Genomic DNA, 17,938 nt, shown 5'->3' on the forward strand with positions numbered 1-17,938 from the left:
CTTTGACCATAAAAACCCTTTGTTAAAGCCCATCGAGGACCTGGGCAAGGGGAGGGGGAATAAAAACAAAAAACAAACAAAACAAAAGCTGTGACGTCCCTTGCATGTTTCAAAAAGAGAAAGGACATGCTGCACATTGTGTGGTGTGCAGCGGAGGGAGCCAGGAGAGCCTTCTGTATTCCACATGCTGCATCTGTAACCACTCAGGCGCCCAGACTGGGGCAGTGGATGTGGTTAATCATGGGACCGTGTGCAGCCACACCGGGCTCGTGCGGGTGTCAAGAGATACGACTGCAGGCTTGGGCTATGCGTCACCTCCGAGCCCAAAGAGGCCCCAAGCTCTGGTTACAGGGGACTCTCCACCATGTGCACCAAAGCCACAAATCTCCCCACCCTGGGCCCAGGCCAATATCCTAACCTTTCAGCTAGAAGAAACAGCCACAGAAAACCATTTATGTTTCCTTAAGAAAATAAATATTTCCAAGAGGTTAAGCAAAAGTACAGGGGCTGGGCAGGGGCAGAAGTGGGGCCAACACTGTCAGCGAGCTCCGCGGCCCCTTCCTCCAGAGTCCCAGCTCGGGCGTCAGGGCCCTCGCTACGTCTGGGCGTCAGATGCTCGCAACTCCGTTTTCCCATCCTAGGGCTCCACGAGTTGCCCATTTTGTGGAGATGATGCCATGTACTCCCATACTGGCTGCGAGCCCCGGCTGGCCACAGTGCCTTGAGGTGGTCAGGGCTGGGGGCTCTGGTCAAACCAGGCGTAAATCCCTGTTTCTATTTTGACCACCAGGGAAGAAATAAGAATCAAGTTTAGAATATGCCCAGTGAAGATATCCAGTCACTGGACGGCTGCATCCTCAGGACCAGCTTTTCATCAATAAAAGGGAGTCCAAGCCCTGGGCCCCCACTGCAGGAGAGGCAGACAGAGAAGTGTCACCTCTCAGCGCCGTCGGAAGGCCCGGGATATTCTCCAAGCGTTGGGTTCCTCGTAGCGGTTGTACAAGGGTTCAAGACGCTGCTGCTTCTTCTGCTTGCTTAGCTTGGTCGGGTCGGAGACCTTGAAGAAGGCTGGAGCAAATTCCACAAGCCACCTGGGGTCGATAGTGGTGACCTCACGCATGTACTCCTTCGTGGTCAGTACCAGCTCGTGATACACCACCCTGAGTGGGGCACAGAGATCAGGCTCAAGCCTCCCATCCAGGCTCCACTCCAGTCACCGTGGTCCCCTGTGGGCCTCAGCTGAGCTTGAGTTTTACCCTCTTAACTCCCTTGCCTGAACCCTCAGGGGACTGCAGTCTCTGTTTACGACAGCCACACCCCAGTACTGAGGAGCCTGCACACCTCTACCCACGAGAAGGCTGTCAGGAGGCTCCGGCCCTAACTGGTTAAGTGACACGAAGCCAAACACAGCCCTTCTCTGGACCTGGTTCCCTGCTCTGTGGAGCGTGAGGGTGGTTTTTCAGGCTGTCTACACAGACTCTGGGGCCCTGAAGAGGAGCCTCGGGGGCTGCCACAGGGACTGGGCAGCAAGGCTCTGCATCTCTGATCCTCCCTGCAAGGCAGCACCGCGGTTTCTTATCAGTTTGATATTAGGGTGGGTAAGAGTCCAGTTTTTTAAAAATGTTACGTAAAAAACTTGTTTAAACCACCTCATTAGACAATCTCTAAAATCCGCCTTCCCTCTCACCCCTATGATTTTATTTCTCTTTAACAGGCCGGATACTGTGCCTACTTCAGGCTTCCACTGTTCTAGAAACAGAAGCAATGTCGGAGGAGAATGTGCTGGGTTGGGTGAACACCTAAATGTAAAATGGCAGTAGAATTTACAGGTTCTTTCTGTCCACAACTGCCCCCAGACCCTGGCCCTGCCCCTGCCCACCTACCATTCTGGCTGTCTATTGAAGAGAGCACTGGAAGGGTGGATGTAGACCACCTGTTGGTCAATCAGTGTCCGGTAGCCCTCCTGAGGGTCTTTCTTGGCAGCATTCCGGAAGAATCCACTGCAGATGGCCTTTTGCACTCGGACTGTGGACTTGCCACAGGAGACCACATCCAGCTTGTGTCTAGCAGGGCAATAAATCAAGGGAAGATAAAGATGGGAGACTAGCTTGCATTCAGAGGTTCTGTCTTCCAGAATGATGGTGCCCAACACCCCCACCGTGGGTCCCCAGAGCCTGGGGTTCCCCTCTGGAAGAGGTACCTAAAGGTACCACAGGCACAGCTCCACAGTGGGCAAGATGGATACAGTAAGAGCCAGAGATCTTATTCAACTCTACCAGTAATGTCCCAGAGGCCTGTAAACTAAGCATTTTTCAACAACTAATAAGTCAACCTCTTAGGAACTTTCTGAAGTGATTCTCAGCTGCACCCTTGCTTGGAGAGAGGTATAACAAAGATGGAAAAGCTGGAGGAAAAAGCTTATGTGAGGAGCCTGTAACTTCTCTCGGGTGCATTTAGAGATCAACAGACATGACGGTCAAGCAGGTTGAATTCACACATGGGGAAAAGTCGCCAGATGGTACCTGTCCATTATGCCTAACATCTGCTTGCGAATATCCTGGGCCCGACGCAGCGAACGAGCCTGGATGAAGTTCTCATAGCACCAGGGGTTGGAGAACTTGTTGTTCTTCCAGGAGTTGTACACAGCCAGCAGGGTGAGGTGGTCCCCTTCGGTCTGGTGGAATTTAGCTTTCTTTTGATCTGCAAGGGCTTGTTTATCCTGCCAAGAAGTGGGATAGAGGATCGTTTTCTGTCCAACAGCTACTAAGTAATCACCCAGCAGTTCCAGGGAGCCCTATGTGACCCTCTCAAGTGTCCACTGTGAGCACTTCAGTGGCAACAGGCTGATTTTACCCAACTTCGCCACACCCCTACCTGAATTTGAGTCTGAACTCCCTACCTTGGGCCTGTAGAAGACATTCTGCACAGACAGCATGGACACAATGGTCAGCATTTCCTCACTGCAGCCCAGATGCACAGACATGATCAGCATTTTGCACAGCATTGGCTCCAGAGGGAATTCTGCCATCTAGAGGGGGAAGAAGAAACTACAGTTGCCCTGGGGAAAACCCGTCAGTACTTGCCGGCATCAGACACTGATGGTCCGAGTGGGCAACAGACCACAGGACATTGACTCAAGCATGATGATGTGAGTTGCCTCTCTCTATCAGAAGAATGTTGTTTTTTAATTTCCCAAATAAACCTCAACGAAATGTATGTGACCAAAGACATAACTACTGTCGGGACAGACGGGAATTTTGCAGACATCTTTTAAAATTTAGACTCGATAACATATCCCGAAGAGGGGTACCTGGGTGGCTTAGTCGGTTGAGCCTCCAACTCTTGACTTCAGTTCAGGTTATGATGCCACAGTTATGGGATCAAGCCCTGTGTTGGCCTCTGCACTGAGCATGGGGCCTGCTTAAGATTTTCTCTCTCTCTCTCTCTCTCTCTCTCTCTCTCTCTCTCTCTCTCCTTCTTCCCCTCTTCCCACTCGCATGCATGCACATACACTCCTCCCCCAAAATAAAAGCAAATTGTTTTAATTTTAAAAATATATACATAGGGGCGCCTGGGTGGCTCAGTCGGTTAAGCGGCCGACTTCAGCTCAGGTCACGATCTCGCGGTCCGTGAGTTCGAGCCCCGCGTCGGGCTCTGGGCTGATGGCTCAGAGCCTGGAGTCTGTTTCCGATTCTGTGTCTCCCTCTCTCTCTGCCCCTCCCCCGTTCATGCTCTGTCTCTCTCTGTCCCAAAAATAAACGTTGAAAAAAAAATTAAAAAAAAAAAAAAAATATATATATATACATATATATACATCCTGAAGTAAAACTGTGGATAGAATTCCTTTTTCTGTAAAGAAGAAATAGTTTTAAGTAACAGTGGAAAATCCAATTTAAAAATGGGCATCTGGAATTCTCCTCAAAGTTTATCCAGGGCCCCAGAGTTTGATTTTGCACAGAATAAAGAGTATGGAAGGCTGGCCAGGGAATCTCCCTAGAAGGACCAGAAGTTAAGTCTGTCTCCTACCCTGCGGCCCAGGCGAGTAAGCAGGCCCTCATCATCCAAGGCCCCCAGTGTGTACAGTTGCTCCATGGCTGTGATCAAGGTTTCCATCGGAGGGGCATCCATGAAGTCAAAGGACAGCAGGTCATTGATGCCCATGGCCTAGAAAAGAAGGAAAGAAAGTGTGTGATGGGAGGGTCAGCCCTGCCAGTGTTAACGTGGAAGGAGAGTACTTGTCTACTTCTTTCCAGTTTCTTCTATTGCAAGTAGGAAGTCATCCTCAAGATTAGCAGTCACCCCCACGGCTGAACCACATAAAACTCAGACCGATAGAAAGCGTATATGTTCTCAGGAAACTTTTTTTTTTTTAATGTTTATTTGTTTTTGAGAGAGAGCACGAGTGGCAGAGGGGCAGAAAGAGAGGGAGACACAGAATCTGAAGCAACTCCAGGCTCTGAGTTGTCAGCACAGAGCCCAACACGGGGCTTGAACTCACAAACTGTGAGATCGTGACCTAAGCCACAGTCAGACACTTAACCGACTGAGCCACTCAGGCGCTCCTCTCGGGAGACTTTTAAAACCACTTCTTCAGGGCGCCTGGGTGGTTCAGTTGGTTAAGCGTCCGTCTCTTGATCTTGGCTCAGATCATGATCTCACAGCTCGTGGGACTGAGCCCCACATCAGGCTCTGCACTGACAGCGTGGGGCCTGCTTGGGATTCTCTCTCTCCCTCTCTCTTTCCGCCCCTCTCCCACTCGCGCCTATACACACATACGTGCTCTGTCATTCTCTCTAAATATAAAAACTTAAAAATAAAATAAAATAAAAATAAAAACCACTCCTTCAAAGTAAATGTAAATACAACTCAACGACAAAAAGAAGACAACTTACAAATGGGCAGGGGCACCTGGGCGGCTCAGTCAGTTAAGGATCTGACTCTTGACTTCGGCTCAAGGCATGATCTCACAGTTTGTGAGTTCGAGCCCCATGTCGGGCTATGTGCTGATAGTGTGGAGACTGTCTGGGATTCTCTCTCTCTTTCTCTCTGACCCTCCCTTGCTCACGTGCTCTCTCAAAATTAACTAAACTTGGGGCGCCTGGGTGGCGCAGTCGGTTAAGCGTCCGACTTCAGCCAGGTCACGATCTCGCGGTCCGTGAGTTCGAGCCCCGCGTCGGGCTCTGGGCTGATGGCTCAGAGCCTGGGGCCTGTTTCCGATTCTGTGTCTCCCTCTCTCTCTGCCCCTCCCCCGTTCATGCTCTGTCTCTCTCTGTCCCAAAAATAAATAAACGTTGAAAAAAATAAAAAAATTAACTAAACTTAAAAAAATATATAATATATATAAACACACACAAACATACACATACATACATACACACACACACACACACACACACACACACACACATACATACACACACACACACACATATATATACATGTATTTTTCCCCCTAAAGTTACTGGAAGATGATTTTCAAAAAAAAGGGGGGGGGGGCAAAGGATTTGAAGAGACATTTCCCCACAGAGGTTACAAAAATGGCCAAAAAGCACATGAAAATATGCTCGACATAACTGGTAATTAGGGAAATGCAAATCAAAAGCACAACGAGATGCCATTTCACACCCACTAGGATGGCTAGAATCGGGAAAAGAACAGAACAAGTGTTGGCAAGGATGTAGAAAAATCAGGACCCTCATACATTGCCAGTGACAACGCAAAAACGGTGCTGCCGCTGTGAAAAACAGTTTGATGATTTCTCAGTAAGTTAAACATAGGATCACCGTATGATCCAGCAACTCCCACTTCTAGATATGCCCAGAAGAAAGGAGGGACACAAGCAGACACTTGTACGCTAATTTTCACAGCAGTACTATTCACAATAGCCAAAAGGTAGAAACCACCCAAATATCCATCAACAGATGAATGGATAAACAAGACATACACGATGGAATAGTATTCACCCTTAAAAAGGAATGAAATTCTAACACATGCTCCAACATAATGAACCTTGAAAACACTATGCTAAGCAAAATAGCCCAGACACAAAAGGACAAATACTGCATGATTCCATTTACATGGAAATTAAGTTCACAGAGACCAGAAAGTGGAATAATGGTTACCAGGGGCTGGAGGGAGCAAAGAAGGGATGGTTTAGTTTACGGGATACAAAGTCTCTGTCTGGAATGAAGAAAAAGTCCTGGGAACGGACAGTGGTGATGGTTGCACAGCACTGTGAATGTACTGAACGCCATTGAACTGTATATCTTAAAAAGGTTAAAAGGGTAATGTGCTGTGTATTTTACCACAATTTAAAAAAGAAAAAAAAAAACAGCACACCAGCTTCTCCTGTCTCTTGCATACATAATTACTACTGTGCATCCAGGAAGTGCCTCATACCCTGTCAGGCTATGAGGATGACTAAGGTATGGTCCCAGTTCTCGAAGAGTTCACAATGGAAAACACAGACACAAAACCACAATAACAGTGCAATCGGCGTGCCTTGCAGAGTAGGCATTCAATACATTTGTTAGCTAATCTGATGAATCAAAGAAACAAATGAATGATGCATTATCCCAGGGTATATAAGGGGGATGTGGTAGGACCTAAGCCTTCTGTTTCTCTCCCCTAACGTGACTGTGACCATAAACACAGCAGGTGTTCAATAAATGCTTATTGTATGAATAACAACTACAAGGAATTATGCTAGCAATCAGTAAGCACTATGCCAAGGGCCTTTACCTGTATTATCTTTTATTTTCACAACAGATACTATTAATAGCTCACTTTTGGAAAGGAGAATGTAGAACAGAGGGCTGAGCAGATAAATTTGCCAAGGACTCAGAGCTCGGAGCAGAAGTTTGAGCCACAGATGCCGCTCTGTTCTCACTCCAGAGACCGAACCGGGGTTTTTTCCTGAAGCTCTGGTTTAGTCTCTCTTATACCAAATGAATAATAAATTACAACAGAGCACTCTGCACCAGTAGAGTGCCAGGGCCCCAGGGCAGCATCAGTGTCAGGGGGTGGGGATGCCATCATCTGGGAAATTATTCATGCAGCTCCCCCTGCCAAAAGAAAATGAGGGTCCTCGCTGGGGACTCAGAGAGGAAGAGCAATGATTCAGAATGAAAACCAAGCTCCCAGAGGGTCAGTCTGAAACCTGTACTGACAGTTCCCTTGCAAAGTTTTTGGACGGGGAGTTCTGCTGCCATTCTAAAAGAAGAGAATTGGACGAGGGTTGAAGGAAGTGTGCCTGTCCACAGTTTGGCACTAATTAGATTTTTCTAATATCCTTTTAGAAAACGCTAACTAAAATCTTTTATAACCAAGTATCCTGCTGGTTGTTAAGGTAAGAAAAAACCGTGTGCTCACAGCAGACATGGCAACTTAGCCCCAGACCCACAGTGGAGAGGCTGTTATCACAGCCGTTTGCATTCCTTTCAAAGGGACTGGTTCCAGGAGGTTACTAAAGTATTTAACGAGGTTCGTAAAACTGACATTCATTTACTATGGACGTAGGATTGGACTATTCCACCAACCCATTCTAACAAGACAGTGATTTCTACCTTGAGAGAGAGCACTGTGCTCGCCAGGTTGGTCCTCTGGATTTCCGGCACATTGGTGGTCAGCATTTCATCTCGGTAGGCACGTTCTGTGTACAGCCTGTAACACTTCCCTGGGCCCGTTCTCCCGGCTCTGCCAGCTCGCTGCTTTGCCTGAGCCTAGAGGGGCGGGCATATAAAAGTAACATATCTGTAAAACGTTGCTGAACGGCTTTACCCAGGAAATCTGCTAAAGGGCGGGGGACACTTAGCAACCGGCAAAAATCCGAAGTGGGGTTTTTCACTTCCTTTAGGACCATTTCCGAGACTATCAATGCTCTTATCATTCCCTAAAACTCAGCATTTCAGGAAAGTTTGTTCAAGTGAGGCAAATACAAGCAATGCGAATGGAAGAAATATAAAGATCCCAGAAATACACATTCAAAATAGTGTGGCACAATAGAAAAAGCGTAACATGAAAAACACCATCCCCACACTTGTGGCCAAAAATGTAAATGAACTAAAGAAATGTAATGTTAACCATAACAATGATGACTCTTGTAGCCATTTTAAAAATCAGGTTGGGACTCTCAATGACAGAAGGAAATGTTCATGCATATAAGTGAAAAAGCAAGTTATAAAATAATACTAATTTTGTATTAAAAAAAAAAAAAACTAGCAAAAGGAAAAAATTGCCCTAAAACTGAGGCTAACTCTGATGGTAGGCTTGCAGACAGGTTCTATTTTCTATACTTTCGCAAATATCTGATGTTGAACATGTTTTATACCTTAATAATGAAGAAAATTAAATATTCAAACAAAAAATGCACAAAACTGCACACTTAGTAGGCTACTAGACTTGCAAACAAGCAACAAACATAAAAAAAGACGAGCAAGGGGCGCCTGGGTGGCTCAGTCGGTTGAGCGTCTGACTTTGGCTCAGGTCATGATCTCGCGGTTGGTGAGTTCGAGCCCCGCCATCGGGCTCTGTGCCGACGGCTTGGAGCCTGGAGCCTGCGTCAGATTCTGTGTCTCCTTCTCTCTCTGCCCCTCCCCCGTTTGTGCTCTGTCTTTCTCTGTCTCTCAAAAATGAATAAAGGTAAAAAAAATAAAAATAAAAAAGATGGGCAAGAAAAACATCAAAATGATGACAGTTGGTGGTAGTAGGATTATGGATAATTTAAAGATTTTTCTCCTATTTCCCCCAAATAATGTAATACTTCTCCGCACTATTTAAGGGAAAGGAGCACTAATTTTTAAATTAAAAAGATATACAGGTAGGGGCACCTGGGTGACTCAGTCAGTTAAGCATCCAACTTCAGCTCAGGCCATAATCTCACGATTCGTGGGCTCGAGCCCCGCGTTGGGCTCTGTGCTGACAGCTCACAGCCTGAAGCCTGCTTCAGATTCTGTGTTTCCCTCTCTCTCTGCCCCTCCCCTGCTCCTGCTCTATGTCTCTCAAAAATGAATAAACATTAAAAAAAAATTACAAAAAATAAAAAATAACCACAGGTTGCTAGGAAACAGTGAATAGCAATCTGAAGAGGGCTATTTGCTGACAAAACCATCTGTCTTACGACAAACGGTATCGGGATTGGGGCACCTGGGTGGTTAAGCATCCAACTTTGGATTTTGGCTCAGGTCATGATCTCACAGTTCATGAGTTTGGGCCCTTCATCAGGCTCTGCACTGACAGTGCAGAGCTTGCTTGGGATTCTCTCTCTCTCCTTCTCTCGCTCTGCCCTTCCCCCGCCCTCAAAATAAGTGAACTTTCAAAACAAAACAAAACAAAACAAAACCAAAAAAATGGTTATCAGGATTTTACAAATTCCTATGCCAGCCCCAAACCAAAGGATACAGTAGAAGTCTCTAACCACACCAAGGCAGGCAGCAATGGCACACACTGGCGGACTCCACAGCATTCTACAGATGTCTCTCCAAATCAGAGAGGCCAAGTACAGCTAATTTCTCAATCACTGCGAGTTGCACCCACCACGCAGGGGCCAGACTATCCCGGTTCCAATCCTGGCTCCCCCCAGCTGTGTGACCTTAGGCAAGTCACTTAACCCCTCTGTGCCTCATGCTCATCTGTGAAATGAGGGTAATAACACCACCTACCACCGAGGATGGATGCGAGAATGCAATGAGTTCGTGTATGTACAAGTACCTCGCGCCTGGCACTTACTAAGTACTCTACAAGTGGTAGCTACTATTACCTTAAGCTCAAAGTGAAAATAGCCTTATGATTTTTATGGATGACGAAAATCATACGTGCCTCTTATAAAATATTAAGAAAATACGTAGAAGCATAAAGAAAAACAATGCATTTCACCCCCCTCAACACGGTAACCAGCAGCTCCACCGACAGATAACCCCGACGACCGTGTTGACCACGTGCTTTCAGTCCCAGGCACGCTCATGCACACTGTATACCCGCATGCGCTATTTATTTTTAAACAAAAGTTGGATTCCACTGCTCATGCTATGTTTCAGCTCACTGTTTTCAAAAAACATATCACAATTATATGCTGATGTCATTAAACATAGATGCGCACCACCCTGTTAACGCCACACAACATTCTATGGCGTGGATATACCATCTTTTATTCAACGACTTTCCTTTTGGAGTTCAGCTAGAATTTTCCCAGGTTTCCTTTCATATAAATAATGCTTCAGTGAACATCCTTTTCCCTTACTCAGACATGTGCTCAGTCACTACTAAACTTTGAGATGTACTCCTGGAAGTGGAACTCTTTTGTCCAAAGAATGAACTTTTCAATGTTGGATACGCTGTAGCCAAAATGCCCTCAAAAAGGCGGACCAGGTTATTCATTTTTAAAAACAATTTGAGTAGGAAATGATTCCATAATAACCAAAGAAACACATTAACGTCTCATGCATTATTACTATCTCAGTCTGCGGCTAAGCACGGTATTTTTAAAAATACGTTCTTTTATATTTTTATAATCTAGAGTGCTAGGTTAAACTTTTTTTTTAATTTCACATTTGACGAGGCTTTTTAATATCAAAACACTACCCTGAAGATTAAACACAAACAACACAAAAACGTCCCTTATCTCACAAAAGCCCCTAGTACCTTAAAGGTTCATCTTTGAAAACAATGAAGTTCAAAATACAAAATCATAAAAAATTTTCAGAGAAGCCTCAAAGAGGATTTTCAGGACCACTGTGGGTAGACGCTGCCATACCTGAGAGATTGGAGTGACCACGAGCTGGTCGATGCCAGTCTTGGAATTGTAAACTTTCTGCTTCACAAACCCAGGGTCCACCACATAGTAGATGCCGTCAATGGTCAGCGAGGTCTCTGCGATGTTGGTGGCAATCACGACCTGCAGACAAGAGAGACACAGCTGGAGTGAGCTGCCCAGACTCAGCCCTGAGGTGTGACACAGGACGTCTGACCCCAGACATCTTCCTGAAGGACTGTGCAGCGATCTCCCTCTCTAGGTGACTAGCTGGCACTTATTCCGTTTGGCTTCATCTTAAGGGTCAAGTTGGGGACGGGGTGGTACCTGAGAGGAGAAGTGGAAGAGGAGAAAGCAAAAGCCAATGAAAGCCAATTTCATTTGGTGCAAATGGCTACATATCTCATTTTCTAGATCCAATGTTGATTACTACAATTTTAATTTTCTCGCACCCTGGGAAAGCAGAGATTTCCTGGCATCACATGTGCCAGTGCAAAATGAGATTTTTCTTCCCCCGTGGGGACATCTGGACTACAAAATGGGCTGTTTGTGTATGTGGAACAAGAGAGAGATTTTTTTTTTCCCTGATCATAAAATGAACGAGGCGGCAGAGGAATTTCACGGTTTGTGTGTATGCAGCAGTACGCGTGATCTAGAAGATTATTGGTCTCGGCTTGGCACTGCCACTGTTCTTCCACAGAGGTTCAGCTAATAAACCACAATTGCTTGGAAAAATCATTGCAAGGAAGCACCAGAACATCCCACGTCATGCCAGCATCTCACTGGCCCTGAAAGGCTTCCACCTGCCACATAGCTGCAGAGCCCTCTTCCAAAGAAGTCCAATCATCACCAACAGAACAGAGGAGAAATCACTGTCTTTCCGCACCCCCCCCCAAACCTGCTCCTCCTCCGTCTTTCCCTCCTCAGCACCATCTCCCGTCCAGCTGTCCAAGCCAGAAAGCTGGGAATCATTCTTGACTTCTCCCCGCCCTTCACCCCTACACCTCCAGGCACCCACTAGGTCTTGTCCACTCTAACTCTTCAATGTTATTCAAATCCATCTGTCTTCCATTCCTAGGAATATACTCAAGAGAAGTGAAAACATATGCCTGCACAGAAACTTGTAAACAAATGCTCCTAGCAGCATTGTTCACAATACCTAAAATGTGGAAACAACCCAAATGTCCAACAGCTGAGGAACGGGTAAACAAAATGTGGTACATCCACTCTGTGGATGTAGAATATCATTCTATGACAGAATATTATTCGGCAAAAAAAAAAAAAAAAAAAATGAAGTCCTGACACATGCAACATCATGGATGGAGCTTGAAAATATGCTGAGTGAAAGAAGCCAGTCACCAAGGATCACATATTACATTATTGCATTTATATGAAGTGTCCAGAATAAGCAACTCCAGAAAATAGATTAGTGGTTTCCAGGGGCTGAGCAGAAGGGGGAATGGCGGGGGGGGGGGGGGGGGGAGGGAAGCGGTGACTGTTAAAGGGTACAGGGTTTCTTCTGGAGGTCATGAAATTATTCTAAAATCAACTGTACTAATTAATGGTTAATTACTATTAATGGTAATTAATGGTCAAACAATTCTGTGAATATACTAAAAGTCACTGAATTCTGTTTTAAAGAGGTGAATTGTATTTATATCTATCTTAGTAAAACTGTTATTTGAAAAAGTCCATCTGCCTCCTCTCTCCCGTCTCACGTGCACAGCAGTTAGCTCCAGCCATGAACTACGAACTACGCAGCCCCTGAAAGGCTCTGCACGCTCTTGCCCCTGGGCTACCACAGGCTGTCCTCTCGTGTCCTGCTGTCCTTCTTGCCTATGTAAGCAGCCACGTGCTCTTCAGGACTAGCTTAGATCCTCACCTCTTCTAAGAATTCTGGGTCAGGGGCTCCCCCTCTGGGTACACAGAGCCCCAGCAGCTCTTTCACACCATATGTTAAAGGCCTGTCTCTCAGTAGATGCCCCATGGCAGATAGAGGCCTGGCCTCCCGCCCCGGCGTGTACCCCAAAGCCTGACAGACGCTTCAAAGATACTTGCTGAATGAAGGAGAGGAAGAGGAGCAGGGGCCGCATATAAGATCCTCATTCCTTAACAGATTGGTCGGACTATTTTCTAAGACATAAAAAAACAAGGCTCGCATACACCCGAAGCAATCCCCATCAGGGCCAGGTGCACACCCCACGTGGTTTCAGAGCATGCGGGCGCTTCCCGTCTGCCCAGCGTTACCTTTCTGCTGCCAGGTGGGGCCGGGTCAAAGATTCGGGTCTGCATCTCACTGGGGAGAGCAGAGTACACGGGCAGGATGATCAGCTCCGGGACATCCGGTCCCAGGGATTTCATTCTCTCGTACAGGATCTCGCACGCGGTATCGATCTCCTCCTGACCAGTCAGGAAGACGAGGATGTCACCTAAGAAGAGAACGTTTACTTCCTGTGTGTATGTTCCACACGAAAGCCACGGTGACATTAAAAGAACGCCCAATGATGGAAAACACGCTCCTATTCTGACCTCTAAGAAACCAAGAGGTTTTCATCTGTCCGTGTTTATTCTGGGTTTTCATTTTTTCTCATTTTTCATTTTTTAAAATTTGTGTCCAGGTTTCACATTATTGTTTAGACCTTTACCACCACTTCAAACATGCAAGACTTGGGCTTGCAGAGAGACCAATATTTAAAAGACATTTTTTAAAAGATGAGAAAAAAAGCTACCTGCATTAGGACTTTTGGCCCAGGAGGAAAAAAATTCTCTTTCCTCCTACCTGGTGGTTCTGTTAAGTGGATCTGCATGACAGTGATCAAGCTGGCATCTAGATAATCTGTCTCCGGTTCCTTTGTGTACAGTATTTCCACTGGATATGTTCGACCTGGGATGGTGAAGATGGGAGCTTCATAGAAGTACTGAGAAAACTTCACTGCATCCAATGTGGCTGAGGTGACAATCAGCTTCATGTCCTGCCGTTTCTGAACCGTCTAAAGAGAAGTGCAGTGTGGCTTCACTAAGAAGGACTAACCAGTAAGGCACAGGTACTCAAATCCAATTCCCAGGATTCAGTCCCCAACAGGTACAAGAAGGGTCGCCAAAGAGCACCTAGTTACCTTCTTCAACAATCCAAAGAGCACGTCAGTGTGAATTGTTCTCTCGTGCGCCTCATCCAGCATGATGATTGCATACTGTGTGAGGTCCGGATCAATCAGGCACTCTCGGAGCAACATCCCATCTGTCATGTACTTGATGACTGTTTCTGGGCTGGTGCAGTCCTCAAACCGAATGGTGTAGCCCACCTAAAGCAGAACCAAAGCTGAAAACCTAGACACAAATCTCTCCTTTCTGCAATTCCCAACCAAGACTGCAGCCCAGTTAGACTGTTACCTGAAATCTTAGGTAAGAATCTGAGCAAGATGTGCAGTGACTTCCTCTTAGTAAAATCTGCCTTGGACTTGACCCTGAACACATCAATGACGACAACCCTCTCCCCCTCAGGAGAAACCTGAAGAAAGGTAGTACTATTCCCATTTTATAGGTGGAGATGTGGGCCTTTCCACACTTTCTTTAGGCATTTCCAAAACAACTTCAGTACCCATTTACCTCCTGGCCTAAGCAACAACCAAACTCCTCCGACACTCTTTTGGCCACCGACATGGCTGCTACTCTTCGGGGCTGGGTACATCCAATCTTGCCCCGGGAAGTGTAGCCTGCCTCTGCCAGGTATTGGGTGATCTGCGTTGTCTTCCCAGATCCTGTCTCTCCAATAACAATCAGGATTTGATTGTCATGAACAGCCTGAAATTAACAGAATATAAATAAATACAGTCATTAAAATCTCCCACATTACTCTGGAGGAAAATAATATTTATGTTCCAACACTAAAGAAGAAAAGGGGGATCGATAATATACATATGGTGAGATTACGGAGTTAAAATTATTTTTAATCACACATAAAAAATATTAATGGTGGTTTTCTATGGGCAAGGCTCTTTCTTATTTTAACTGCATGTATAACTTAAAAACTTGAAACTTTATGGGTATTCTTTAAATGACTCAATTCTATTTTTTAAAAATTTTATTCGCTTTCTTTTTAATTTTTTTTTAATGTTTTTATTTATTTTTGAGAGAGAGAGAGAGAGCATGAGCAGGGGAGGGGCAGAGAGAGGGGGAGACACAGAATCTGAAGCAGGCTCCAGGCTCTGAGCTGTCAGCACAGAGCCCGATGTGGGGCTCGAACTCACGGAGTGTGAGATCATGACCTGAGCTGAAGTCGGACGCTCAACCGACTGAGCCACCCAGGCGCCCCTTATTCATTTTCTTAAATTTATAAAAACATAAAGGCAATGCTAAAAGCATAAGCTACCACCCAGGTATCTCTGATTGTACATATTTTTTTTAAGTACTACATCCACATGGTTAAAGAATTCAACAGTAAATAAAATAGGCATATAACGTGTTCCTTTCCACTGCCAAATCTCCATACCCCAAAAGTCATCTTATTTCTACACCGTTTATAACAGCAAAGGATTGCCATCAACCTATATGTCTATTAATACAGGACTAGTTAAATAAGGACTAGTTAAATAAGCCAGAGCACATCCACATAACAAACCACCACACACACACAAAAAAAGGAACAATTTCTGAGCTGTGTCATTAAGGGGAAAAACAAGATGCAGAGTATATGTGTAATATGCTGCCTGCCATCTAGAAACATACAATACACATAAAACATATAATGTCTATGAATGCATGTACATATGTACTTGTACTTGCTTGCGTACGTCTGAGATAGCACTGAAAGGATTCACTGTGAACTAGTAAACTCAGTTGCCTGGGGAAAGTTTGGTTGTCTTAAAATCCAATCTCCAAAAAAATGGAAATAACTACCTAAAGCAAAGTCTTGCCCATATGGGATCATTGGTCAAGCATCCCCATTTTTCTTACTGACCAGAGATATTGGTCTGCCCACTTGGAACTGCTCTAGGGGCCACCAGTTCAAACAGGTTTATTTCTTCTTTGGGGGGAAAAAAATAGGTAGAGGCGCCTGGATGGTTCAGTCTGTGAAACATCCAACTCTTGATCTGGGAGTTGTGAGTTCAGATTACTTAAATAAACTTTAGACAATGTATACACTAATACACGTATGTATTTTAAAGTACTTGGAAACGTTCTGGGTTTTTTTCTATTCTCTTTGGAGAATGTACAAATGTACACATACCTGTCCAGCTAATTTCAGTTCAAACACGTCATCCTTCTTTTAGAAAACACCGCTACTCCTGCACCAATACAACACAAAGGGGCATCTCACCTGGACCAGCTGCTCCTTCAGTTTGTAGATGGGCAGGCTCTCTCTCTGTTCAATGATTGACATCTGGGTCTTTTTTCCATAAGAAGCTTTGTTGCCCCCAAAAGCATGCTTCTTCCACTCGGGAATGTCATTGGGCATCATCCCGATACCCCTCATATTGGCAGCGATCTGTCTGCCTTCCGCTGCGAAGGAAAACAGGCAACTTAGTACTATCCTGAAGCTACCTCAGTGCCCCTGCCCTCAACAGTCAGCAAGTCCCATTTCTCCGGTTCATCCCTCCCGTCTGCTACCTCTTGTGTTCAAGCCACCATCCTGTCTCTTCCATTAGAAAAGCCTCCTAAGTCAGCTCAGGTGTCTACACTTGCCCATCCAATCCATTCTACAGGGTACCCTCAGTAATTCTTTGGTAATGCAACTCTGATCATGCCCTTCCCCTGTTTAGAACCTGGCAACACTCCCGAGTGGACTTTAGAATTGAGCCCCAATTCCTAATGCCATCTAGAAGTCCTGGGCCCCGCCCCCCCCCCCCCCACCTCATCCCCACCATTCCAGTCCAGCCACACAGGCCTGCTTTCCACCTCACGCCCCAAGCCCAGAAAATTCCTCAGCCTGGAACACATGCCCCCTGACCCCACCTCAGCCCCTCCGATGACAAAGTCCTATTTATCCTTCCAGTCTCAACTTTCTCAGGGAAGTGACCTACACCACCTATACTTCTTCACGTACCACTAGTCATGATTTAGTTAGTAATTTGGGAACTGTTTGATTAATAATTGATTTTCCCCACTAAACTGCAAGCCTCATAAGAGAAGAGATCATGTCTACTTACTTTAAAGTGTGGCTCAGTTCCCCAGTTGCCTAACACATATTACTAAGTACTTGTTATGACTGTATCGAGGAGTTACTTAACATTTACTGCACAAAGAATTATGTAAAAATGGAAGTTTCAAAGCTGTATTATCTTTAGCATAAAAAAATTCTTAGGGTGTCTGGCTGGCTCAGTTAGTAGAGTGTATGGCTCTTGATCTTGGGGTTGTGCGTTTGAGCCCCACACTGAGTGTGGAGATTGCTTAACAATAAAATACTTTTTAAAAAATCTTTTTCTTTTTTAAGTAAGCTCTATGCTCAACATAGGGCTTGAACTCATGACCCTGAGATCAAGAGTCCTATGCTATATTGACTGAGCCAGCCAGGCACCCCAAGCATAAAAAATTCTTAAGTTATTCAGAAGAAAAACTCAGTCTAATGATTTGACCAGGGTTACTAAAACATTTTTGGTTTTAAACGTTCAAAAACAAACAAACAAACAAACAAACACACAAAAAACATGCTCTAACCAAAGGGAAAAATCCCCAAATCAAAGCTAAGGCTAAATTTTTAGTATGTGCTGGCAGTGCTTGTACTTCAAGGCTTGGGTTATTTTTCAGAAGTCCACACACCCCTACCAGGGTCTTACCATCAGGCAGAGGATCAACCCAGTGTTTGTTGAGCCCCATGGGAATAGAATCCATCTCAGCTTCCCGCTGGGCCTGCTTGAGTTCCCGCCTTTCTTTGGCTAAGGCACTCTGCATCATTGCTGCTTGGGAGAGGGAACCATCCGGGTTCTAGTGCAACAGAAGACAAGCAGCATCAGAGTGAGATCTCAGCACAAAATGGCCAGGAGCTAAAATGTAAATGTTAAGTCCCTTGAATCTAAAAAACGAGACCCACCTAGAAGGATGTACCATACTACCCTGGAGGTACTGGGGGTGTTGGTTGAAGATGAGAACCCCATGAGAGATAGGACAGACAAGAAAGGGATAAGAATTCTTCTGTAAGGTCCCAAGAACTAAAATTAAGACCAACATGGATGCCTCAATGAGAGATTTCAATTC

The 17,938-nt window shown here is 45.4% G+C and overlaps 1 protein-coding gene across 1 annotated transcript in view; it reads right to left on the bottom strand.

Moving 5' to 3' along the window:
* Positions 1 to 451: 451 nt before the first annotated feature.
* Positions 452 to 17,938, bottom strand: part of DHX8 (DEAH-box helicase 8) — a 31,791-nt gene continuing 14,304 nt past the window's right edge. The window contains exons 11-23 of the mRNA XM_047845927.1: positions 17,521 to 17,668; positions 16,065 to 16,246; positions 14,354 to 14,548; positions 13,864 to 14,049; positions 13,527 to 13,737; positions 12,995 to 13,176; positions 10,751 to 10,891; positions 7,566 to 7,721; positions 4,027 to 4,164; positions 2,900 to 3,028; positions 2,523 to 2,719; positions 1,884 to 2,063; positions 452 to 1,160 (exon numbers count right to left, since the gene is read on the bottom strand). Coding sequence (XP_047701883.1) covers positions 941 to 1,160; positions 1,884 to 2,063; positions 2,523 to 2,719; positions 2,900 to 3,028; positions 4,027 to 4,164; positions 7,566 to 7,721; positions 10,751 to 10,891; positions 12,995 to 13,176; positions 13,527 to 13,737; positions 13,864 to 14,049; positions 14,354 to 14,548; positions 16,065 to 16,246; positions 17,521 to 17,668 — 2,265 coding nt within the window. The 3' untranslated portion in view covers positions 452 to 940. The remainder of the gene's footprint in view (positions 1,161 to 1,883; positions 2,064 to 2,522; positions 2,720 to 2,899; positions 3,029 to 4,026; positions 4,165 to 7,565; positions 7,722 to 10,750; positions 10,892 to 12,994; positions 13,177 to 13,526; positions 13,738 to 13,863; positions 14,050 to 14,353; positions 14,549 to 16,064; positions 16,247 to 17,520; positions 17,669 to 17,938) is intronic.

The sequence above is a fragment of the Prionailurus viverrinus genome, unplaced genomic scaffold (genome assembly GCF_022837055.1).
Source record: "Prionailurus viverrinus isolate Anna unplaced genomic scaffold, UM_Priviv_1.0 scaffold_35, whole genome shotgun sequence".
In the NCBI taxonomy this organism is placed as follows: Eukaryota; Metazoa; Chordata; class Mammalia; order Carnivora; family Felidae; genus Prionailurus; species Prionailurus viverrinus.